The 26,636-nt window shown below is 38.7% G+C and overlaps 1 protein-coding gene across 4 annotated transcripts; it reads right to left on the minus strand.

Annotated features, from left to right (window-relative positions):
* On the minus strand, positions 1–26,636 carry MFSD1 (major facilitator superfamily domain containing 1). 4 transcript variants are annotated; one of them, XM_003894893.5, is made up of 16 exons: positions 25,586–26,636; positions 23,226–23,278; positions 22,084–22,196; positions 20,490–20,532; positions 20,109–20,176; positions 18,306–18,414; positions 13,156–13,258; positions 10,163–10,261; positions 9,569–9,680; positions 8,266–8,322; positions 7,779–7,935; positions 6,396–6,493; positions 5,698–5,810; positions 3,859–3,906; positions 2,597–2,654; positions 1–734 (listed from the first exon to the last, which is right to left on the minus strand). In XM_003894893.5, exons 1-16 carry the CDS (start codon positions 25,893–25,895, stop codon positions 731–733), a joined length of 1,545 nt encoding a protein of 514 aa, XP_003894942.3. In that variant the 5' UTR covers positions 25,896–26,636; the 3' UTR covers positions 1–730. The 4 variants fall into 4 exon arrangements, with proteins under 4 accessions (XP_003894942.3, XP_031519481.1, XP_031519482.1 ...); XM_031663621.1 differs by lacking the exon at positions 25,586–26,636 and adding an exon at positions 25,290–25,548 and having other exon boundaries at positions 4–734; XM_031663622.1 differs by lacking the exon at positions 22,084–22,196 and having other exon boundaries at positions 4–734; positions 25,586–25,850.

Here is a 26,636-nt window from a genome sequence, read left to right on the forward strand (position 1 = left end):
TCCGTGTGCAGTGTTTTAATTTATCCATGTACATAGGCAATTATCATAATTTGAAGGTCACTTTTTAGTTATCAGACTATAAGAAAAACTGTACAGAAAGTTTATGCTATAAAATTACGTCCCTAATTACGTCGCGCTCAGTAACACAGAAATAAGCAATTGAAAAGGGTCATTGCTCAGCAATCCACATAACTACAGAGTACAGCACAAGCTACTGGTCATGATCGGAAAGAGACTTCATACAAACATCTTCACATATTCCCCAGCATTATGCCCTACCACTAAAAGGAAGGCCTATGACAATGCCATTGTTTATTTTGTGTAACACAGTCCTTCTATTCCCCTCAAAAGATTTTTTCCTGCTATAAGATAAAAACAAGGCTGTATCCCTAAGATATATACCTAATGAAGATTATCTCAACAGAAGCTCCGATGTTTTCCATTTTTCACTGTCCTTCCTGAAGTTCACCTGGATGTTCCACAGCAATTTTCTAACCCTTTCATTGTTGATGAGCCCACTAAAAGTAGAATTCTTCAGCAACACACAATACAAAAGACACAAGCTAAAACAGGCCTCACGAATACACTTTGAAATAGGTATATTTGGATATAAATATAACTTTCTAGTCCACTATTTTTTCTAGTAACTAAACCGTAAATTTTTAAAAATGGAGGTTTTCAAACCAACGACGTGTTAAGCCCATTCTCATGACATATTCATTTAAACTTCTTATCTGCAAAACATAATGCAATAAATTATAAAAAGAAGAAAAAACATGAAACTCATCTGCCTTATAAAATGAAAACCAAGCATTACAAGACACGTAATAGCATATACTAAGCTACACATTTTTTTCTGAATAATTTTTTTTTTTTTTTTTTTTTTTTGAGACGGAGTCTCGCTCTGTCGCCCAGGCTGGAGTGCAGTGACCGGATCTCAGCTCACTGCAAGCTCTGCCTCCCGGGTTCACGCCATTCTCAGGCCTCAGCCTCCCGAGTAGCTGGGACTACAGGTGCCCGCCACCTCGCCCGGCTAGTTTTTTGTATTTCTTAATAGAGACGGGGTTTCACCGTGTTAACCAGGATGGTCTCGATCTCCTGACCTCGTGATCCGCCCGTCTCGGCCTCCCAAAGTGCTGGGATTACAGGCTTGAGCCACCGCGCCCGGCCCTGAATAATTTTTTAACTCTTCTTGATTCTAAAAGTCACAAAAGATCAATGTAGAAAATCTGAAAAATATTCTGCTTTTAATTAATATTGAGGTTTCAATTAATATAAGGTTATTTCTAGCGGTATCTTCTCTGTTATACATAAGTATTTGGGTTTAAAATAAGCATGTGACGGCATACTTTTTCTTGAATAAAATTATGATATTATATTTGCCTTTTTATCTTTTGTTTACTTAACATACAGCATGTTAAGTATCTATGACATTAAAAATCCTTCTAAAACATGATTTTAACAACATATTACATGGATGTGTCATGATATATTTAACCATTTTCCCTACTCTAAGACATTTATGTTGTTTCCAAACTTTTAACATGACTATCATGAAGATATTCAAAACTCATACTTCTGATTATTTTAAGATGTATTTGTTAAAAGTGAATTTAATATGGCCAAAACCACCCCATCTCAAAAAAACAGACTATTCTACCAGATTTTAACCTAGTCAAAAGTCACAAAACTTACAATCACATGGTATACATATTCACAAATATTTAAAATAATAAAAACTTCAATGTCTAAAAATATTAGAAATAACAGGAAACAGAATCACTATTATGTTTCAGTATACACTTTTAGAAAAAGAAGTAAGTTAACTTAAACACCACACTATATACTTAAATCTCTTCCGAATGAGTCAGAGAACACAGAACCACATATTGGTACCAGAAGAAGATGAAAAATTATCAACTGCTTAAGAAAAAGAAAATATCTGAGAGAATGGAAGGGTAAGCCCAGTCCAGGACCTTAGGATGATGGACTTTCCTCCAATAAATTAGAAGTACTATAGATCGATCGATCAATCGATCAATCTCTCTCTCTCTCTCTGTCTCACAGAGAGCAACTTAAACCCAATTATTTTTTTCCTTCATTTTAAGCCTTAATATCCATTTTTAAACTTTCTGAAGAAAACAAGAATGTTGTTATAATAGTTCCACACATAATAGTTAGCTCTCAAAACTCAAGAAAGACTAATCTCTTAGAAGTTCAAACCCCAGGCCAGGCACGGTGGCTCACATCTGTAATCCCAGCACTTTGGGAGGCCGATGTAGGCAGATCGCTTGAGCCCAGGAGTTCTAGACCAGCCTGGGCAACATGGCAAAACCCCATCTCTACTAAAAATACAAAAAATTAGCCAGACATGGTGGCACATACCTGCAGTCCCAGCTACTTGGGAGGCTGAGATGGGAGGATTGCCTGAGCCTAGGAAGTTGAGGATTCAGTGAACTGTGATAATGCCACTACACTCCAGCCTGGACAACAGGCGTGAGAATCAAAAAAAACTTCAAAATCCAAACCTTGAAATGAAATGCTCAAATTTAAGATTTCAAAAATAAAGACAACTTTTCACCCTTTTAATACTTACTCAGTATGGGAAAATTTTATTTCTTCCCTTTGTCTTGCAGAATAATTGAGGTTCCCACCTAAAATACAAATAAACACAATCTTTTCCATGTACGTATTATAAGTAAATTTCAACCATACACACATACATGCAACCATTTGCATAGATACACTGTATTTTAAGTAACAGAAAAAGTTATCGACAATGAAAAAGAAATGGTTTATCTACTAGAACTTTCCCAAAGGGAAAAAATGAAATTCTTGTGTGATATAAATAATCACCCCTTAATTTAAGCATTTTTTTTGAGTTTGGACTTGTGTATTGCTTCAGGATACTGTATTAATATTCAATAATAGTGAAAATTAAGAGAAATTAAAGGAAATGAACAGGTGTGGTGGCTCACGCCTGTAAATCCCAGGCTGAGGCAGGAGGACTGCTTGAGCTCAGGAGTTTGAAACCAGCCTGGGGAACATAGAGGGACCCCATATCTACAAAAAATTTTAAAAGTAACTGGGTGTGGTGGCACACACCTATAGTCCCAGCTATTTGGGAGGCAAAAGTAGGAGGATCACTTGAGCCTGGGAGGTTGAGGCTGCAGTGAGCTGTGATCGTACCACTGCACTCCAGCCTGGGTGACAGAGTGAGGCTCTGTCAAAAAAAAAGAAAGAAATGAAAAAAAAAACTATTTTTTTAAAAAAAGGAAATGACCTAAAATTATTTACACAGAATGTATATTATATTCTAGTAAACACATAACACTCTTTAGGAGCAAGCAGTTAGAAAAATTACTAAGGACAGCATCAAAATCTTATAAAGAACAACAACAACAAAATGCACTAATACATACAGTATGAATTAGCAAAAGAAAAGAAAATCTGCAATTTCTAATTCTAAACCAAACATCTTGAACCTTAAAATGTAAATTATAGCTATAAATGTGCTTATTCTGATTTTTTTTAATGTAAGACAACAACACAGAGGGGCTTTAGGTTACTTTTTAAATGCTGTATTTCTTTATATTAATATAAAAATAACATCTAAGATTTTATATTATAAGAAACTGATCTGGCTAGAAGATTAACAAAATGACAGCAATTTTAATAAATATGAAGGCTCAGAAAACATAATTATATATTATATAATCAAATGTGTTTCCATCATTATAAACAGAAAGTCACTACCGCATGAACTAAAGCACTGGCCCCCAAAGAGGCAGACAACCCAGAGACCCCACAAGATGACCCACTGCAGTTTAAGAAGCAAATATCAGATCTTCTACTTACCCTGGGCACGATTCACCAAATAGAGTAAGACCACAGATAAAAGTGACACTAGGAGTGAAAAAACATATGGCCCTTAAAATAAGTATTTCTTCTCAATGATTTCTATGTAATCATAATCACAAAGTAAAGCTTAGACACAACCAAACCTTTATCAATTGGTATTTAAAATAAAAATATTATTCCCATTATTTTATTTTCCAAAAACACAAAAAATAAGTTACACACCATTTTCTCCAAGGGCTACTCAGCCCAGGAGTGGCAGGGCCAGAAACAAGGAAGTTGAGGCCCCTACTTAAAAAAGGGAGCCGATCCAGCCACAGCCCAGCCCTGCCCCTCCTTCCTCTCCCTTTCTCAGTGCTGGTTCTTTCATGGACGTACCAAAAACTCCTGCAAGCCCCTGATTGTTTATCATTTTAGAGGACGCCAAACAGTAGTCTTCTGGGGGCTTTCAGTCCAAAAATGCCAGGTCCATTTTACAAATTTTAAGTAACCAAACATTAAAATGTGATCATTAGACTCCCAGAAGCCCATAGCCAATCAAGACCTCAAAATTCATGTTTTCCCTTGGCTTTTTCCCTTAATAAGTGAAGAACACTGTTTAATTTACTTTACGATAATAGGGCAGGCCTAGTGTTTTATTATTTTGACTCATGCCTGTAATCCCAAAGGCAGGAGGAGCACTTGAGGCCAGGAGTTCAAGTCCAGTCTGGGCAACACAGTGAGACAGCATCTTCACAGAAAATTTAAAAATAAGCCAAGCATGGTGGTGCACACCTGTAGTCTTAGCTAGTATGGAGGCTGAGGTGGGAGGATCACTTGAACCCCCAGTTCAAAGTTACAGTGAGCTGTGATTGCTCTACTGCATTCCAGCCTGGACCACAAAGACAAATCCTGTCTCTAAAAAAGTAATGATAATAAAATAAAATAACGGAAAAACATAATCAAATGGTACAGTGCTTGCTTTGAGACCCGAATACATGTTGAACTGTGGACTGACATTTAACCACATGCTGCAGCATCAAAAATAGACAAAAAACATTTTATGACCTAATGTTTGAAATTCTTATATGACCCACTTTTTTAAACATTTATTTTTAAAACTTGATGTCCTTGTTTCTAAAACAAGCACATTTATTTATGAGATAACAAAATGCACTCAAGGCAACTCATAAGCAATTATCTGCAAATACCACACTTCAGGTATGGATAGTCTTTACTCCCTGTAAATAAAAACAAAGTTTGATAAAATCATCACTGTGGTTTGTCATTTTAAGCACAATATTGAAGTATAAAAGACATCTTGATGTGTTAAGGAGAATTTTCTTTTCAGATAAACACAATTTATATGTATTCTAAAGATTATGGACAAACGCTAATTTATTTTTATATTTCTTTCAAGTTTCCTAATGCTTCATATTTCAAACCAATGAAATTATAGGTAAAAACTAAATTACGGAGTAAAAATAAAAGTCACTTAAAACTGCCTAATGAATAACCATGAGCACTCACACCTAAATCACACCAATGTTTCCACATAGTTACACTAGGGATATACTCAGGACTCTTCAAATTGTTCCACTTTAAGTGAGAAAATGTTTTGTTTTTTTTTTAAACTGTAAATAGTTAAAAGAGAATATGAAACCAACTCCATCACTGCCTTTCAGGATAGGAATCTCCTGAAAAATGCCTGTGAATCTTCAGAGGGCTAGAAAGTCACCAGCTATGAAATTCTAATACACAGGCGAGAATTAGGCAAATCTGGGAGATATGCCTAAGTAAAAATAAGAACATTCTGTTATGTAGTAAAAGAAACAAAACGTTGTCACATGGAATACTCACAAGAAACACAGGCAATGAAGAACACTTCTAAAAACAAATACCCCCGAGAATCCAGTATCATACCAGCAATGATGGAAATGATGGCCAACCCAAGATTCTGAATGGACTGCATGCTACAATGGAAGAAATATAAAGACACATTGCATTTTCAAAAGGCTTCACACATAGGCTAACACTTCACTATAAATATTAGTATCTGTGAACCATATACTATTTGTGTTCAGAGATGTTTTCCACCAGGGATGACTTGACTAGATTTTGGATTGGTTTTTTTCCACTACTAGACTGCTCAAAGGTAAGGGAGCTTGCCTCATTAAGTGCAATGTGGATTCAATACCTCTGTGCTGAATGAAAGAAGGGCCATGCGAATACCAACCACAGGTGCGGTTTCCCCCTTTTGCCTTTCTGTGCCAGGGACTGGACTCAGCTTCTCACTGAGAAGCGTCACATAAACAGGCAGGGAGATTGTAACGTCAGCAAGGACCTCTTCTGGGTTAGCTTACTCCACTCCTCTTGCTGGAGGCTCTTTTGTGGTCACAACAGTATCTTAAATAGATTTACTGACTTTTCCACTTATCTCCAGGTTCAGAGCTATCCCAGAAGCTGGATGACGACCAGATTCAGATCTGGAGTTTTATATGATAATTAAATTGACACAGCAGAGACAGACATACACGATCCACAGTGTAAATACTTACAAGCCATATGCAGTTCCCAGCTGATGTTCAGGAACTACAAATGCCACCATTGGCCACAATGCACAGGCAAGCAATGAATAGGAGAGTCCCAGAAGACACTATAGAAAGCAATGCAGAAAAAGGTCACGGTCTTACATTAACCAAAAGATGATTTTCTTTTAATGCAGATTAGCAAAAGTGACAGAGTAGTTAACATATAAATACTCAAGCAAATTTTGTTGTGATTAGGCTAAAATTCATATTCAAAATATACAAAAAAGTCTCTGCCCTAAGAGTATCCCTCTAGTGACAGGATACACGCTGTCTTAACCACTTTCATTTGTCATCATATTATATGCATATATAACTGGCTGGGGCCCAAGATGCAGTCAAGGACCAAGTAAGAAAATAAAGGTAATTTTTAAAAAGTTTTTACCAATGTTTCAGGCAAGCTAATTTTCCAGTATTTATTAGGAGTTACAGATTAGGCAGTCAAGGCAATATTATGCTAACAGTCCATCATTCTGCCTCTGAGTCACCAATACCCAGTAATCACCAACAATGCTTGGTAAACCTCACCTTATGCTGATTGTTCCTTCCATTAAAAAAGAAATATTGTGATTTAAACTTAAATAAGTATCACTTACACCTATCAGATTGGCAAAGATTAAAACAATGACAATGCCCAATACTAGAAAGAGTACTAAAAAAAGTCACATCTGTATATTACTAAAGTTATAAATGGGTAGAAAGTTACTGGAGAAAGTTTCAGAATCTCTACCAAGATGTTAAATATGCAAACCCCCTGCTGTAGCATCTCTACTTCTAGGAGTCTGTACTGTATCTGTTGAACACTTCTACAGAATTCCCACCCACTGCACAAATATTTATGTGCCAGATGTTCCTTTATTAACAGGTAGGAAACACAGCACTAGAGCCTCGGGTGTTAAAAATGACGTTTTGAGGAACAAAAACAAAAACTTGAATTCATTATCATTTTTAACCTACTAAGCAAGTCAAAGAAAAAGAAGAGTTACTGGTCCAACAGATTTTTGGTTTTTTGCCATCTATGATGGAATGCTTTCTTTTAAGTCACTTATTTTAGAAAAACAAATGGGACTAATAAGCATTCTGGCTTTTATAAGGCTACTTTATTTCAAATTCTCTTTCAGCACTGAAGTTAACTGGTTAAATAAACCAAATGAAATTAAAAGACACTTTATATGTTAATAATTCATAATTATATCTTAAAAAATAATTATTTTGTAGGAATTGGCATCAAGTCGTCATTTCCCCACTATTATAGGCCTTGTCATCTGAATTTGCTGAGCGTGCCTACTTAGATGAACGTGACAGACTCCTTGCTGAAGCCCTGACCCCACCACGTGCTAACACAGACGTTACCATAGCAATCCAAGGATTCCACATCGTAAAGGCCAGCATCATGTGGGACACAAGAGTGGCTGCTACTGCGCAAAGAACCCAGATGATGTTCTTCCCTGTTTTATCCACCAGGAGCCCAAATACTGGGGACATGGGAGCTGATATGACATATACAACACTGCCCAGAGAACACATAAGACATTTCATGAAATGCAACACAGCCAAACATCAGTTTCAAGAAAGTCCTGAAAATATCAGGCAAAGCAAATCCTAACTTATTTAACATTCTTATAAAATGCTCATCAAAAATTATAAAAAGCAGTCCAAGACTTCTTTGGTTTTCCACTAATTTAAACGTGGCCACTCAGGATTCAAGTCCCAATGTAGTCCTAGTTTTACACTTAAACAATGTTAGGTCACATACATCTTTTTTGCTTCTTATAACATTTGGTTATAAAGACCCACACTTCACATGCAATAGACACTTTAAAAATTAATTTTAAAATACCTGTTAATTGCACTTGCTGCCTGGGAAGAAAATCCAAATTTCTCTGTAAAGAAAACTCTAAAATTAAAAAGACAGAGAAATTAGCACATTAGAGAGAAATACTCTGTTTTCAAAAAATAAAGAGTTGAATAAAAGTAACTCAATTTTAATTAGCTTTTTTCTTGATATTATTTTCCCACCTTATTTATATTCACCTTCAGGCAATCTGCTAAACTTCAGTATTTACATTAATGTTTACTGACTAAATAAAATACGATGCTTGTTTTTTTCCTTCTCTGGTATGCAGCAAGCAATACACACACATTTTGGGAAAATCAAATATACTACTGCTTAAAAGCAGTACTGAATGGATTCTTTGCTAAATAATAAATAGGGTTCTTGTCTCAAATTATTTAAAAGGACAGCCTGACCTTAAAGGGTACAAACCATACACCTGCACAAATACACTCACATTGCTCTGCTTAAGCAGATGCCAATGCAAAAGGAGAGAGTAGAAGACAAAGCAAAGAAGAATTTGCTTTGGACCCAGAATTTAAGTCTGGCAGAATTACAGTCCTAATAAATGGAGATGTTCCCAGTCACAGTGCACCAATAAACAGTCGCCATTCTCAGTAAGAGCCTTTTAACCAAGGAATAAAGAGGGAATAAAAAAGAATACTAGTCTAAAATCAACTATTAAAACAAATCAATATTATGAATCAAAAATTATTAGGTATTGAAATGGTTTGGCTGTGTCCCCATCCAAAGCTCATCTTGAATTGTAATCCCCATAATCCCCAGGTGTCATGGAAGGGACCCTGTGGGAGGTAACTGAATCATGGTGGTGGTTCCCCCAAGCTGTCTCGTGATAGTGAGTTCTCATGAGACTTCATGAATTTATAAGCATCTGGCATTTCTCCTGCTGGCACTCATTTCTCTCTCCTGCCACCACGTCAAGAAGGACGTGTTTGCTTCCCTTTCCGCCATGGTTATAAGTTTCCTGAGGCCTTCCCAGCTCTATGGAACTGTGAGTCAATTAAACCTCTTTCCTTTATAAATTACCCAATCTCAGGCAGTTTTTTATTAGCAGCAGAACAGTGAAGTAATACAGGTATTTCTTCAAAAGAATAATAAAAGTATAAAACCAATACTAAACCTTAAGCTAAACGAAAACGTATGTATATCCCAGGATCTAAAGTAATTCCTGTGAAAATATAAACTATAACCAGAGAAGCAAGATTTACTGCTTTAACAACTACATTTATGTGATTGAACTCTCATGATAATTTAGACAAGAAATAATGGAAACATAGAGAATACTCACTTCCCAAGTCCAATAAAAGGGAACACAGCAACATAATAGCAGACACAGATGATAAATATGAGCCACAGGGGTAAGGAGAAGTCCTTTACATCAGTTAATTTAATAACTTCACCTTAGAGAAGAAAAGGAAGACACTATCAGCATAATTTTGCATACCTAAGGAGCTTTCATCTATAGTCAAGATTATTTTTTAAAATCCTGTGGTTAACCTTTGCAATTCAGTTAAAAAAAAAAAAAAAAACACACACACACACACACACACACACACTTTTCATTTCTGGGAAAACTTACAAAGACAAAAGAAAAAGCAAAACCTAAGACTGGCATCTACCTTCCCTGCTCCCTTCCAAGAACAATAACCATTTTGCAAACACACAAAGTACAAGCGAGAACATAAATTCTGCCAAAAGATTTAAGGGGAAAAGAAAATATATCTAAAAATTTAGAAAAGTGGAAATCAATTTGGAAATAAAAAATAAAAATTATGTCTTAAACTCCACCTGGTTTTACAACACTTCATTAGGAATTTATCTCATTGCAAAATCTCACAAAGGCCATAATTCCCCGAAGTCCCATTCTTTCATTTAGACTTACCTGTTTTTCCTTGTTCTTTGTGAAGGATTCTCTCTGCTCTCTGATCCAAGTAGGCAAGAGCCAAGGCACAGATTAGTGAAAGAATACATGTTATACCCCCTAAATTAAAAAAAAAAGAAAAAAAGAAAAACAGACTTTGAAAAACGAACCAAACAGAAGGTTCCTAAAGAGAAGTATGTTATAAATAGCAGAAAACAGCAACTGAAAGGGATGTCACATAAAGACATGAGAAAAATCCGCAATTACTAAATCAGGACAAAAGAGGAAGAATACATTTATATACTCAGCAAACAGTAGTAGCTTTTACTGCATTATTTCACAGTCCAAAGTTAAAGATAAGAAGGAAAAGACTAGAAAAAACTAGTCTAGTCCTGTAATGCAGAATACAGACTGAAGAAAACTGATGAGCAGCTACTGAATTAGTCCTCATTTCTTCATTCAGTCTAAGCACCAATTGTCAATGGACACCAGGGAAAAAAATGATGAAGCCAAGTTAGGCTCTTTAACTCTCTCTTCCTACCGATGTTTTCCCAGAGTCCACGGCCTTCGCTCCCACTCTCTGGCAGCCCAAGTGCCCCATCCTCCCAAAGCGCAGTACTCTCAAGATCTTTCCTGTGAGATCAGCATTTCTCTCTAATACCGATCTCACATCACTATAGAAAATTACAATAAAGAGTGAATAACGATACACTTCTCAGGAAGAATTTCCAAAAGTAGCTTAATAAAATAAATGAATCTTTAATTGGCTGTCCTACTACAGCCTGGTTGAAAATTCGCTGAAATCAGCGTCAGTAGACATGAGCTCTAACGAGCTGAATCACCTTGGACATGGAACATAAGCTCTCTTGGATTCAATTTCCCCAGTTTTAAATAAGAGGATTTGACTTGATGATGGCACAGGTCTTTTCTGGCTCTAAACGTCTTACTCTAAAATTCCCCATTGTGGAGGAAATTAGATGGAATACTAAGAAACATTTAAGAGTAAAAAGGAGGTTTTAAGTAAGGCAAAGGATTTGAGAGGAAGACTTTGAAAGAATCTTTAAATATGCTTGCCTGTTTAGGATTACCACTCCACTGCCTTCTTTTTACCAGGCTGTATGGATCAAGGAATTATAAGGAATAAAACACAGAAAGACAAATACTATTCATATGTGGAATGAATACATATATAAAAAATATTATATTATTCAAAAGAGAATAGGAGAGAGGAGGACAGGGAGAGATTAATCAAGGGGTACAAAGTTACAACTAGGAGGAGTAAATTCTGGTGTTCTATTGCACAGTAGGGTGACTATGGTTAACAGTAAGGGATTATACATTACAAAGTAGCTAGAAGAGAGGGTTTTGAGTGTAGTCACTACAAAAAAGTGATAGATGCATGAGGTGATGGATATGCTATATATTCCGATTTGATTGTTATACAATGTATCTGTGTATGGAAACATCAAATTATACCCATAAATATGTATAATTATGTGTCCATTTAAAAATCGGGGGAAAAAGGGAATAAAGGATGTGCACATCTTGGGCACAGAACTTTAACCCTATCATCACACAGGTCTCTCTAGAGCCCTGCAAACAGCCAAATGCACACCATGGGGTTCAATGAGACAAACTGCCTGCCCAGAGAAAAAGCAAAAGTGGTAAACCTAGAAAGCCTCGTGTCCTTCCCAGTGACCCACACAGCAACTAGCACCACAGAGCCTTGGCCAAGAGAACTTAGGGACAGTAGTGACCTATACAATCTTGTTGAAACAATTGTAATTTTACAGAAAAGAAAACTGAGACACAGAAGGTTAATTTCCTTGTCCAAGATGACAGAACTAGTTAGAGCTAGCATTAGAGCCCAGGGCTCCTGACTCCCAACTTAGTAGTTTTTCAACCATATCGTATCACGTCAGACTTCCAAAAAATCTAAGCTCTCCAGGCACACTGACTGAAAAGGTCAGTATTTGATTAAAGAAAACAATTCTCCCTTATGCTATGGACATTTTTTCGGTTTGGTTGGTTTTTTGTTTGTTTGTTTTTGTTTTTGTTTTTTTTGAGACAGAGTTTCGCTCTTGTTGCCCAGGCTGGAGTGCAATGGCGTGATCTCAGCTCACCTCAACCTCTGCCTCCCAGATTGAAGCGATTCTCCTGACTCAGCCTCCCGAGTAGCTGGGATTACAGGCATGTACCACCATGCCCGGCTAATTTTTGTATTTTTAGTAGAAACAGGATTTCTCCGTGTTCATCAAGCTGGTCTCGAACTCCCAACCTCAGGTGATCTGCCCACCTTAGCCTCCCAAAGTGCTGGGATTATAGGTGTGAGCCACCGCTGCTATAAACTTTTAATTAACAACTTACCTGAATAAATTCTCAGGTTGTTCTCAAAGAGTTTTTACATACATAATCTCTTCGTACGTATGAGATGCAAATGACAATATTAAAGTAGGCAACAGGCCGGGAGCGGTGGCTCACGCCTGTAATCTCAGCACTTTGAGAGGCCGAGGTGAGCGGATCCCCTGAGGTCAGGAGTTCGAGACCAGCCTGGCCAACATGGTGAAACTCTGTCTCCACTAAAAATACAAAAATTAGCCAGGCATGATGGCGGGAGCCTGTAATCCCAGCTACTCGGGAGGTTGAGGCAGGAGAATTGCTTGACCCTAGGAGGTGGAGGTTGCAGTGAGCTGAGATCGCGCCACTGTACTCCACCCTGAGCAACAGAGCAAGACTGTTTCAAAAATAAAAATAAAAATAAAATAAAGTAGATAACAAGGAATAAGGCCATCCATTTTAAGAAATTTTAAATCCATTTTTAGAAAGTGGAAATTAATATACAAATGGGGTAAATGATAGCCTACTTCTAGTTGTGTCAAAGAGTTCATTAGAACCATGGAGATAACACTATAACCAAAGTAAACACAAATTCCAGTGTTCCTTCCTCCCTGCTACGATACTTCCTATGACAAGCTTTCAGGAGAAGGGAGATGTGGGACATGGGATTCACTCACCAATCATAAGTGTGATCCCAAGGGTTGTGTGACCAGCAGAACCTAACAAAGCTTCGATCTTAGAATACAGCCATCCCATGAGGTTCATGTTTACGGTACTTCCCTAAAGGAAAAGGGAAAAAAATCAACAGTGTTTTCAATCATATATACCTCTGCTTTATTCAAAAAAAAGAGATTTGAGGTGGCTCAGAAATAGGTATAATAGGATCCAAATTAAACAGGAGGTAATTTCCTTAAAAAATACTACAAGAAAAAATTGACAAACCAAGATAAAGCCACAGATAATTACCACAGGAAAAAAAAAAAAAAGCCAATTTATTAGAAACTGCTAGTATAAAAAAATAACATAGTACATGTAGAACTTCCTACCAGCCAAAGCAAAAGTGAAACATGAGTTATAAAATCCAGCATATCTAAGACAAAAATATGTCAGTAACAGAAAAAGCCCAACTTTTCCTGGCACTGAAATCTGGGGAAAAACATCTTCCTCTGAATGTCCATAAAGAGGACAGTAAAAGTTATAATAGATGATTCTTCATTCATTTATTCATTCACTGAGCAATTACTGAGCCCCTATTACATGCCAGTCACTGTTTCAGGTATTGGGAATATAATAAAGAATAAAGTGGCCAGCCACAGTGGCTCATGCCTGTAATCCCAGCATTTTGGGAGGCCAAGGCGGGTGGATCACAAGGTCAGGAGTTGAGACTTGCCTGGCCAACATGGTGAAACCCTGTCTCTACTAAAAATACAAAAATTAGCCGGGCATGGTGGCACACGCCTATAATCCCAACTACTCGGGAGGCTGAGGCAGGAGATTTGCTTGAACCCGGGTGGCAGAGGTTGCAGTGAGCCAGTATCACGCCATTGCACTCTAGCCCGGGCAACAGAGCAAGACTCCGTCTGGAAAAAAAAAAAAAAAAAGAAGAAGAAGAAGAAGAAAGCATAAAAATATCCAACTTACTTTGGTTTAAAAAAAAAAAAAGTAAAATATCTAGTATATTAAATATTGACAAGTACTTTTAAAAAATAAGAAAAAAAAAAGCTGGAAAGGAGAATATAAAATTGGGAGTGGAGGCCTCCCAACTGAAAGTGACTTTGGAGTATAAACTTGCAGGAAACGAACTGTGGGGATATCTGAGGGAGGAGCACTCCAGGAAGAAGGAAGAGCCACTGCACAGGCCCCAAGAGGAGCTTGCCTGGGAGTTCAAGGAATGGCAAGGAGAGCAGAGGCTGGAACAGTGCAAATGGAGAAGGGAGAGGATGAGATGAGTTCCCAGTGAGGAAATAGTGGGAAGGGGAGTTACAGGAGGACTTTCAGTTTTTATTCTGTGTGAGATGGGAAGCCACTCGGGTTTGAGTAGAGAAGTGGCATACTTTGACAGACTCATACTGGCAGACTCACCCTACATTCAGAACAGACCACAAGGCAAAAGCAAAGGCACCAGTTAGGGAGCTATAGCAATAATCCGGAACAGAGATGACTGGGCCTAGCACTAGGTGGTCAGCAGTGGGCACAGTGGGAAGTGGTCAGAGCATAGATATATTTGCATATAAATTACCCTGAGTTTCTAGAAGGGAATCTCAGGGGCTTCTTAGAGGCACTTTAGGGATTATGAGAGTGGTAGGGAGATCTTGAGGTGAAATGAGCCAGATCTCAGGTAGCCACCTCAGTTTCAGCCGATGCTGCTCAACTTTTATCTGATTTATGTATTTAGGATCCATGTAAGATGATTTTATGATCAAAACGGCCAAGAGCTATTCCATTATAGGGCTGCTGGGGGTGACATAGGTTCCGTCTTTTTTGTGCTTCTCTTGTTCCCTATGCAGCCTCCAGAATGACCACAGAGGTCCTGACTTTACCTTTCCATGATTTTTATATTGCCTGAGCTTTTGAGTTTGATTGCATTTAGACACCTGAACTATTCGTATATACCATATACCTTCAATGGACTTCTCATTTTTCCTAGTATTCATGTCTTAGCTCGGGATTGGAGATCCAGCACCCTTCCAATTTTCCTTCACTATTGTTACTTGAAAACTCATTATTTCAAGAAACATTTATTGGGCACTTGATAAGCCAGGTCATGTTATTTTATTTAATAGATATTTTAAATAGTTAATAGAGATTTTAAATAGTAATTTAATAGATATTTTGGAATGAAAGGATTATTAACGCAACATCCTGTCTTTGAGGAATTTATATATACATACATATATATATATATATATATATATGTTTTTTTGTTTGTTTTTTTTTTTCGGTGACATGGAGTCTCGCTCTGTTGCCCAGGCTGGCGTGCAGCAGCGTGATCTCGGCTCACTGCAAGCTCTGCCTCCCGGGTTCATGCCATTCTCCTGCCTCAGCCTCCCGGTAGCTGGGACTACAGGCACCAGGCACCCGCCACCATGCCGGCTAATTTTTTTTGTATTTTTAGTAGAGACGGGGTTTCAGTGTTAGCCAGGATGGTCTCGATCTCCTGACCTCGTGACCCACCCGCCTCAGCCTCCCAAAATTTTGGGATTACAGGCGTGAGCCACCACGCCCAGCCATGAATTTACATTTTTGATGATATTAAAGAAAGCTTCCAGTAGGTCTCTGTTTACCTTGTTGTTCATTTGAGTAACACCATTAGCTAGTATTTTATAAGAAACAGCCAAGTGAAATTTGCTACTGTATTTGCTATGAGAATATTGTTGAAGGCATGTACATTTCACAGTCTTCAATAGTGTCTGGCCTATCAATAGTATTTCAAGCAGTTGACATCCTCTCCACCTTGATTTCTTTTCTTGGGTTTTGGGATACCACAGCCTGTAGTTTCCCCCTTACCTTTCCGCCCATCCCAGTGGAGCGCTTTTGTTGGCTCCATCTCGATCTTCTCAACCTGTAAATGTGGGAAGTGCCCCAGGGCTTGGTAACTGACATTATCTCTTTTCTTTCAACATCCACACTCTTGGTGATTTTACTTACCAAGTTTTGCAATTTTAAGTAGCATTTTCCTTGCTCCTGAACTTATATCACTTGTCCAGATTTTTCCCCTGAGTTCTACACCCATATATGCAACTGCCTACTCAACATTTCCACTTGGACGAATGGCAGGCACGTCTAACCTAACATGACCAAAACCCAGTTGCCTTTAACTGAAGATGTGAAAACTACAGCAGGAGCTGGTTTGGGGGATGGTGCGCAGAGTATCAAGCACTCGGTTACAGTGCTTACAGTTGCTTAGGCAAAACTGTGCAGTCATCCTGACTGCCTCCGCCGTTTTCCCCCACACTCTACATATTTTCCATTAGCAATCCTATCAGCTCTCTCATCAAAAGAATATACATACGTAGAGAAAGAGAGAAACTTAAAGCTCCTCAGAATGCAGCTTAGTGAATTATAGCTAACTTAAAATGACACAGAAAAGAACCTGATGTTCTAGTGACCAGAATGAAGTCAGTTGAGTCTTGCTCAACTGATTTCACTTCCTTCTTTAAAAAGTTATTGGACAACTAGATTCACAAACTGCCACAAACATATCTTGACTTGCACAAGACTCGTAGTGAAGCTTTGGGAATATCCTTATAGGTAAAATTTAGAAAACTTGGAAAACCACAAGATTTACCAAAGAACTACAAATTCAAATATTTCGCTGTTTCCTATCAAAGTGATAAAGTAATTTTTTAAAAGTAATTAATAGCCTGTACTATCAATGCTACAATAAAAGGGATCCTCTCATATCTCACAGATGGGGATGTAAACGTCTCTGAAATGATAATGTGGAAGTATCTCTCAATAGTCCTCAGATGACCTAACAAATACTCTGACTTAATAATTCCATTCCTAGCCACTTAGCCTAAGGAGACTAAAAGAGATGCATAGAACTTTCACAGCGAGAGTGTTAGACTATAGCACTATTTATAATAGTGAAAAATCAGAAAGAACCTACATGTATAAAAATATAGAAATACTCACATATTATATTAAAATATTTTTATATTGAATTTCTTATTCCCTGAGACTATGTTGTATTTTCACGACACTTACTAAAAGTCGAAGAGTCTGCTCGCTTTGGCAGCACATATACTAAAAGTCAAAGCTTAAAAACTTGATGTTTACTGGCAAAAAAAAACTTTTTTTTAACACTCTATTCATGGGAATGAGGGAAAAAAACCTAATGGGATTTGGGACTGCCAACACACCTTATAGTCTGCATTAATAAAAACATAATGTTGTCTTTACAAAAATTACAAAAATTAGCTGGGCGGGGTGGTGCACATCTGTAGTCCCCACTACTCTGTAGGCTGAGGTGGGAAAATCACTTAAGCCTGGGAGGTCGAGGCTGCAATGAGCCGAGATAGCACCACTGCACTCTAGCTTGGGCAACAAAGTGAGACCCTGTCTCAATCAAACAAACAAACAAACAAAACCCATGTTTTTCCCCCTACATAGCCTCTAAGACCAAACCTGAAACACCATGATTATCTCTAGGTTCCAAATACAAACAGCAGTACTGGCTAACTGAGATAAGTTCAGAGAGGCATGAGCACCACAGTAAGGGAGCTGAGATCCATGTCATATGGCTCAGACAACCACAAGAAATGAGCACATATAACCAAGAACTTAAGAGCTGTCTACAAAGGAGCAAAGCGTTGATGCACAGCAGAGGAGGTAAACTTTACCTACAGACAGCAAAAGTCAGAGCCATCAGTAAAAGCTACTCGTAAAGGGAGGTTTCATCGCTATGTGAGGTTATGCTTCATAAAGTTCATTGAAGTAGGTGGGCTGCTTCATCACAGAGCAAGCTTGCAATCCCTCGAAATATTGCAAACAGAACCTGGACAGCCATATGTGGAGAGGTTCTAGCAGGGATGCCAAAAATGGGTAAGAAATTAGACAACAAAACTTACAGGATCCCTCCCTATGCTCAGATTCTTTGAACTAATGAATGTACATAGCCATTTTAGACTGTTTGCTAGATGAAATAAGGTTAGGAATACTTTACTCAAGGTAAATGCCATGCTGTGTTCTAGAGAAATCCGTAAAAGTTAATATCTAATTTACCATACACAAATCCATTTCATCCTGTGATTTTTAAGAGATAACTATAAGATTTAATCTTTTGCTTCCCATTTGGCTTCATCAGGCTTTTCATTATACTTACAATTCTAGCCATGCTAAGTTGAAGTCCAAACACCAGGTTTAATTCTTTGCCTTTAAACCAGCTCACAGCATATGTATTCTGGGCAACTGCTAAGGACTCTCCACCAATCCTAAAAATAGAAAAAAAAAAAAAAACAGAAGTCACAACTTTAAAGAAATACTACAGTTAGCATGGCACTTCTCCTATCAAGAGATAGGGTCTCTGTCCCCTCCCCTTGAATCCAAGTGGGCTTGTGACTATTTCAACCAATAGAATATGGTGGAAATGAGGCAGTGTGATCCCAAGGCTCAGTTATAAAAGGTGACATCATCTTTTCACTCCGACCCTCGCACTTGGAGCCCTGAGCCACTACCCCCATGCTGTGAGACAGCAACCCACAAAGAGAGGCCACATGTAAGTGCCCCAGTCAGCAGTCCCAGTGTTTGAGGCATCCCAGTCCAGGTGCCAAACATGTGAGTCAATAAGCTTTCAGATGATCTCAGCTCCCACCCTCCCATGAATCTTTCCAGCTGAGGCCCCAGACACTGGAGGCAAAGACAAGCTGTCCTTGCTACACTTCGTCTGAATTCCTGCCCACAAAGTCTGTGAGCATAATGAAATGGTAGTTTTATACTGCTAAGTGTTGGAGTCACATGATATACTGCAATAATAACCATGACAGGCAATAAAAGGAGTCATCTTGGTTACGACATTACCATCGATATTATATAAAATGCAGATGTGGGAAAAGTGGTCCGTGCTTTGTGAAAACATAAAAACTCACACTTTTCAGAACAATATGCAAAGCTCTCCATCAATCAATCCCCTCATTCACTTTCCATATTCAACACTCTCCTACTTCCTGTGTTTTAATTTTCCTTCAGTAAGTTTCAATATTTACGATTCTCCTCCAAGCACCTGCAGTTAGGAGCTTCCTTCCTCCATATCCTTACACCGAGGCCACCTCAGTATTAAGGACTAAGAAAGAGTCTTAAGACAACTAAGAAATAGTCTTATTTCTTGTGACTCTGTCCTAGCCCAAAAATATTTTCCCTCTCTTCTGCTAATCCAAATCCTGTACTTCTTTCAAGGCCTACTTCATCTGTAAGGCCATTTCTGACCACATTTCTGTTTCTGAATCCCTGTCATACCTTTACATACATTCTGCTTCCTTCTCTCTCACTTATGGTACTTCTTGTGGTATGTCATCTATGTCTACGTGCTCCTGATACCTGTGCAAAGCTTGAATAAGTTATGCTTTTAAGACTGAGTCAGTTCTGTCATCTGGGTCCCTCAGGGCAGCAAGCCCAAGGCTGGTCTCAGAATAGGCTTACTGAACAGACAATGCAATTTAGGTAGAACAACTGGTCTATAAGAATTCACACAAAATAGTCAGCTTACACATATTGTGATCATTCAAGCAAAGCTCTTGGACAGGGTTGAAAGGACCCTCACATCACTCGCTAAGAAAGAGTGAAATGTCCATTAGTCACCAACCTAGAAATCGATGGTCTATACTTTTCTAAATGTGTTTCAAATCATAGTCTTTAATACAACAGAACAGGCAAAATGTCTTGGGAAAAATATCATTTCTAGAGAACTATTTAATACTCAAACCCCACACAGAGTTGATTAGGACCACTCAAAATTGTTGCATATTTTAAAGGAAAACTAAGACAACTAAGAAATATTCTTATGCATATGAAGCTAGGTTTCAAGGATTTGAAGTAATTCCCCAGAAGAGACAATGTTTTTTAAAGATCTTTCATAGATGAACACTAAAACAATAATACATTAGGATAAACTAAATTATGCATAACTTACCCAAATACAAATCTTCCAAATTCCATCAGCCAAAACATATTAAATATTCCACCCAGAGCAAAAACAACCTATAATGTAGAAGTTCATGTCAAATCAATGAAAAAGTAAATTCAAGGTATTAAAAAGAAGCAAAAGGAATGTGATAAATCTCAACTTCTACAATGGTTTTAATATTCCTCCTTAATAAATCTGTGAAGTTCAAATATTAATGTTCATTTATTTCAAGGCTTAAAATAGACTATGGATTATATCACATGGGCATTTATGGGTTCTGCTTAATTAAGCTAGATATTAATTAAACACATCTTTGCCAACTGAATTAATTAGAAAAGAATTTATAAGTCACTGTCAATCATCAATGAATGTTTTGACCTTCCTTACCTGTCCAATGCAAACAAAGCAGCTAAAAATGATTGTGCCCCATCTGTTTGGGAAAGAAAGAATGAGAATGAGAAAGAGAAAGAGAAAAAAAAATCTTAATTTCTGTTTACATTAGTATTTGTAATCACAAAGTCCTTTAGTAGTAATTCATTTTGGTTCTCTTTGCCCCCTCTGCATTTCCTCCAAAGAAAGAAAAATAAAGGGCTCATCTCCCTCTGAAGCCAGCAACTCTCAGGCTAAATGTGAATCTACAGAAGTCTGGACTTCTAAGGGGATTTCAGAGGCTTCAGCAATGGCATATATTAGTTTAAATCATTATCATCACTTAAATAAAGCTAATCAACTAATCTTCAAGAAGTTCCCAGGGTCAAAACTATTTAAAAATGTAAATTCTTTAGAAAATTTCCATTAAGAGTTTAGGATTGATTCCAAGGAATTTTACAGTAAGTAATTTTAAGTGGTTATAATTCTTGATAACTAAAACCGATATTTAAAAGGACAAATATCAACCATGTTATACAAATCTAACATCCCACAATCTGGACATCTGATTAATGTTGCCCTAGAATAATAAAAGGCCAGTATTAGAAGAGCCCTTAAAGGCCATCAGGGTAAACCATACCTCTTAAACTTAACTCTTTCGCAAGATGCTTGTGAAATGGCCATGCCGTGTTCTACTGAATGTTCTCTAGCACTGGAAAACTCACTATGGTCCCAAGACAATTTTTGTCATCTCCTGCCAATCTGACCAAGCAAACTCCTCATATTAAAAGGAATCTGTTCCCCAGAAGCTTCAAGCTAATTCTCTCTCGAGACCAAACAAAATAAATTTAATTCTTCCTTCATATTCTAACTCTTCAAAAATTTGAAAGGTTAGTCCCCAGGTGTAAACTCTTAAAGTTTCTTTAATTTTTATCCACTAGACATGGTTTGAAGACCTTTCATCATCTTGGTCTCTGCCTTCTGAAAATATTCCCAGTCTATATTCCTCTTCAGTTTCACTAACAACATACACACAATAATAAGGACGAAGAGTGGCAAAGCTTACAGTGTTATTCCTTCCTCAGCATCTAATAGAAGTGGTCACAGAATGTTTTATACCCCAAGGAAAGCAGAAATAGAAAATCTCACTGGGGCTGGAAGAAGCACACACTACCTATGTGCCAGATACTGTACATCCATCTCTCACTTAATCCTCATAACCACCTTGCAAGGCAGGAATCATCTATATTTTAGCAATGAGAGAGCCAAAGCTCAGGAAGCTGCAAACAGCTCAGAACAGCCAGGAAGATGACCAAGTGGCAATGATGGGATTCAGAACCTGGTTTATCTGATTCCCCAGGGTGAGTATAATTTTCCTATAGATAACTGACGGTTACCTTATACCATCAGCATTTTCTAGTCCTGACCTTAACTGAAATACCAAGTTTCAAAAACCAATTCCAGAGATACAAAAATTGTTTTTTAAAAACTCATGCAAATTATCATAGTTAATACAGAACTTTATTCAGTTCTTTCTAGAAATACCTTAATCTAGCTCTGTATTTTTCTAACAGTCAGGTAAGATTTACCCATAGTTTCTTTACAAGCTTACCGTATTCCAAATACTCGGTCTATCAAAAAGCCACCAAAGAAACACAAAACTACATTGGGCCAAGAATACCAGGCATACAGCAGCATGAATTTCGTGGTATTCACTTGCATATCCTATATGAAAAGAAAATAAAACCATTTTTTCCCAAACGGTTAAGTTTAGCAACTAACAAATCAAAATATGACAATCTAAAGTGGAAAGCAGTTACATTCTCCTTTCTGTAAGGGGCAAGTTTTTTTTTTAACCATTTGTAAGTCTCACTAACTTCCTTGAGAATCTCATGAAAGCTATGGCCCCTGACCCAGAAAAACAGTCACACCTGGGAACCCTGGGAACTTCTTGAGTTCACATGCCATTTCAGGGGCTTCCTGGATTCCAGGATCAGACACTCTGCTACAGGGGCCACTTCTGTCTATGTCTTCTATATACTACCTGCATTGGGACTTCACCCACATATACAAGGATAATCTCAGCCTATCCCTACCTACCCTACCCTCTCTATCCCCTCAAGCATGCTCCTCCTACTTCCTTTCTCTTTCATTCTAGAATGAAAAGGGCCAACCTATGCATTTTCCCTGTGCAAAGGTTAAAAAGAACCTACAAAGAAAAGAGACTATCTAAATACCTAAAAAACTGTAAATCAAGTATGTTTTTACAATACAAAACTAGACTAAAAATCCTGACATGGACAATCCTCTGCAATCAGTATCCACATTTAAAAAACAAAATAACAACTAAAACCTATTTAAGAAGGCAAAAAGCTATCTTACCAAATCATTTGTCATTCAGTTGACTAAGCACTGGGAGAGTAAAATGCAAACAAAAACCTGCTCGTATTTTTGACAACACTGTGGAAATACCACATAATTATTTATCTAAGGTCTGAAACAATTTCAAGTCACATATGTGCTATAAATGAATTATTTGTGGTAACTCATTTCAACTGAGTTTCAACAGATATCTATCTGAATAAATGGGCTGAATAAAGTTCAACCCCTTGCAACCTGTGGATCTGGTGACTACAGATGTCAAAATAGATTCAGTGGACACTTCAGATTAGGCCACTTGAGGGTTGATAATGCCTCCACCGCTACACTTGCTCTAAAGAAAACAAAAGAAACAAAGGTGAAAAATCAACTTACTCGTTTAACTTGAGTCTGAAGGGCAGCAGGATTATCATAGCAAAAATAGCTGCCTAGAAAAGAGCAAATACTTTGTAAGTAATAATACTTTCCATATAAAGGTTTCAAGTTGCAGTTACTACTGAAATTACAATTTTAAATGGTGATACTATGGGTTGACACTACAGAAATATTTCTGAACCACTTCCTTATCCACCAGTATTTTCTAAGTTATATCAAATAACTTCCATAAATTAGTAGTGTTCATACACAGCAAATATTGGGAACCTGAATTAATAAGTCAACAATCAACAATTAAATGTTTTTCTATTTTACTTTCATCATGCTTCACACATACTATTTTATTAACATCTTCATGAAGCATCTATATTTTATTTCCTTATTTACAAACACACGTACACTAAAAACTTTACAACCTCATCAGTTTCCTAATAATGTTAGCTTAAGGACAAAGGAATGGAGTGTAACCATTCTTACAAAACCAGTATTTGAAACAAGTTCTCTAATTCTACAAACTATCCCAAATCAAATAATTTAGTGAATACGGCCGGGCGCGGTGGCTCAAGCCTGTAATCCCAGCACTTTGGGAGGCCGAGACGGGCGGATCACGAGGTCAGGAGATAGAGACCATCCTGGTTAATATGGTGAAACCCCGTCTCTACTAAAAAGTACAAAAAAAAAAAAACTAGCCGGGCAAGGTGGCGGGCGCCTGTAGTCCCAGCTACTTGGGAGGCTGAGGCAGGAGAATGGCATGAACCCGGGAGGCAGAGCTTGTAGTGAGCTGAGATCTGGCCACTGCACTCCAGCCTGGGCGATAGAGCGAAACTCCGTCTCAAAAAAAAAAAAAAAAATTTAGTGAATACAGGGCCAGGAATGAAAAAAAAAAAATGAAACTGAAAATTCTAAAGGATTAAATTAAAGAATGTCTTTGGGGGAATTGGAAAGAGAGAAGTAGGAAGAGATCTGATCATGTACTCAGATTTATTTTAAAGATAAAATAATTGAGATTCCTTGGTAGGCTATAAGATAATGTTGTCTCCATAGCTCCACTAACTCTACAAGTACACGAGGCTATTGGTTCTAATGACAACAAAAAATTGTCATTAGAAAGGTATGAATCTGGCTTCTGAAATCTAGACAGATAACCAGAATTTACCAAAAACTGTCTGCTTGAGTAGGGACAATTTTTTTTAAATGTTTTATTGTTGTTCTTTCTTTGTTGTTGTTGTTTCTAAACCCTGCTTTAGTCGCTTTTAAGGATTCAATGTCCTGCTTTAAAGCTAATGGATGGGCATCATCTTCTAAAAACAAGTGAGGGGGGTGAAAAAGAGTTGCAAGAAAACCAAAGCCCAAAGCATCCTTCATGTCTACTTATATGTTCAGCAGTAGCATAGTTATCCACCATAATGTTCTTAAACCTGCTGATTACACGGGCTCCAGCTAGCCTCCTGAAAAACACATTCATACCAAATTAATATTAGAATATTTGCTTAATAAATTAAAAACCGTAACATAGGAAGGAAAATTGTTTTCTAATTATCAAGAAACTGTTTTCAGAGACATCATCAGATTTCATAAGTGAAACCAACCACTGTCAAGACTACCACACGTCCAGTCCAATATGATTGCTTCACAGTGGCAGAGTGGAAGATTAAGAGAATAACATCCACTCACTGAAGCTATCAGCAAGACACACTCATACATTTTCTCAAAGAGGGTTAAAAATATATAAAAGACTGCCGACGAAATCATTTATGTTTTTTAAACGCTGGACAACATTGTAAGACTCTGTGTCTAAAAATAATAATAATAAAGCCGGGTGTGGTGGCGCCCGGTCTGCAGTCCCAGCTACTCGGGAGGCTGAGGCGGGAGGATTGCTTGAGCCCAGGAGGTGGAGACTGCAGTAAGCCACGTTCACAGCACTGCACTCCGGGCTGGGTGACACAGCAAGCCCCTGTCTCACCTAAAACCAAACAAACAAAAGTCGTTTAGGATCAGTTAAAGCTTTCTGAATTTCCTCTGACCACGTGTGCCAAGAGAGGAACCTTGAAAATCTGGAGTTACCTTCATATCTATGGCCTCAGGGGCGAGTCTCTAGCCCCTGGGGCTTACTGAAGAGCAAAGGAGCGCGACAAAACTTGCCCAGCTCAGCCCCTCGACCTCCACGTTCCGGACGCGGAGTAACTAGCAACATCCACAGGTATGGCTGGAATCGCAAAGGGCAAAATGAGGAGACCCAGGCGCTTAAGGCAGAAGCTGCGCTGAGGCCCCGTGGCACCAGTGACCACGATGACGATCTACCTCGAAGAGAAAGTCGGGAACTCCTTAAAGATCAGCCCCAACCCACCCGGCCGGCTCACCGAAGCCAAGGAAGCACATCAGTAACAGCACCAAAAGCCGGTGCGCCAGGCGACTGGGGTCGCAGAGGGCCGGCAGGGCCCCGGCGGCGGCGGGGGCACCCCTGTCAGCCTCGTCAGGGCCGCCTGCCAAGAGCGCCCGCGCTTCCTCATCCTCCTCCTCCATTGCGCTCGCAGGAGACGGAGAGAGGAAAGCAGTGACAACCCCAAGCCCCAGTAGGAAGCAGCGCCCGCAGAGCACAACCAAGACGGCGGTCACATGACTCCGGGCGTTCACGTGACGCCCCGGCAGGTCACGCAGGGCCACGCCCATGTGGGCGGCCGCGAGCGCTGGGAGCCTGTACCCGGCGAGCGATGAAAAGGCGTGGTGCGGTTCGCTTTCCCTGGGTGATTGTGTTGGTGTGACTGAGGCCCTGGAGGTGCCCACTTCCAGCTTTCTACTAATTACAGCACTGTCTTTTCGCTTCCTGCCCCGCTGACGCGTACACCTATTTCAGACTCAGCGCAGCTCCGCGGGGAGAAAGTGCGGGCCTCCCTCTCGGCTCCACACCAGACTCCGGAGCGGTTCGACCTGCGCTGGGGTAGCCAAGACGCGCGCTGCCCTTCTCCCGGCACTGCCCTTCCCAGCGTCTTTGACCACTCTTAATACCCACAAACTTGGTTGGACAACTTCTGATGTGTCCAGCCATGTGTCACGTACTGGGAATACAAAATGGAATGAGGCAGGCTCTCTGACGTCAAAGATTTCAGAGTTCAGTTAGAGAAATCGACAGAATCTAGTACTTTTAAAACTCAACATGATGAATGAATGTGGTGAGAACAGCGGCAGAAAATGGCACTGAATTCCACAGAAATATCTGGAAAGGGCATTTGAAAAGGGGAGAAAAGGTGCACAGTTTAACCAGCTTTCGGGGCAAGGGAGTGAGGGGCGCTGAAGCTCCTTGAAGTTGAAACCCAGGCTAGAATGAGTAAGAATGAGCCAGTCAGGGTGCTTGTTTGAGTGGGTTGGTGGCAGGGGGGGCAGTTACGAGGGATAATAAAGACAAAAGCATGA

This window comes from Papio anubis, chromosome 2, assembly GCF_008728515.1.
Source record: "Papio anubis isolate 15944 chromosome 2, Panubis1.0, whole genome shotgun sequence".
Taxonomy (NCBI): domain Eukaryota; kingdom Metazoa; phylum Chordata; class Mammalia; order Primates; family Cercopithecidae; genus Papio; species Papio anubis.

Coding starts and splice junctions, on each gene's coding strand:
- MFSD1 (XM_003894893.5), bottom strand. CDS start 25,895: ATGGGCGTGGCCCTGCGTGACCTGCCGGGGCGTCACGTGAACGCCCGG. Junction 8,323..9,568: donor CCTTTTATTGGACTTGGGAA/GTGAGTATTCTC, acceptor TTTTAATTTTAG/AGTTTTCTTTACAGAGAAAT. Junction 3,907..5,697: donor CTTCATTGCCTGTGTTTCTT/GTGAGTATTCCA, acceptor TTTCACTCCTAG/TGTCACTTTTATCTGTGGTC.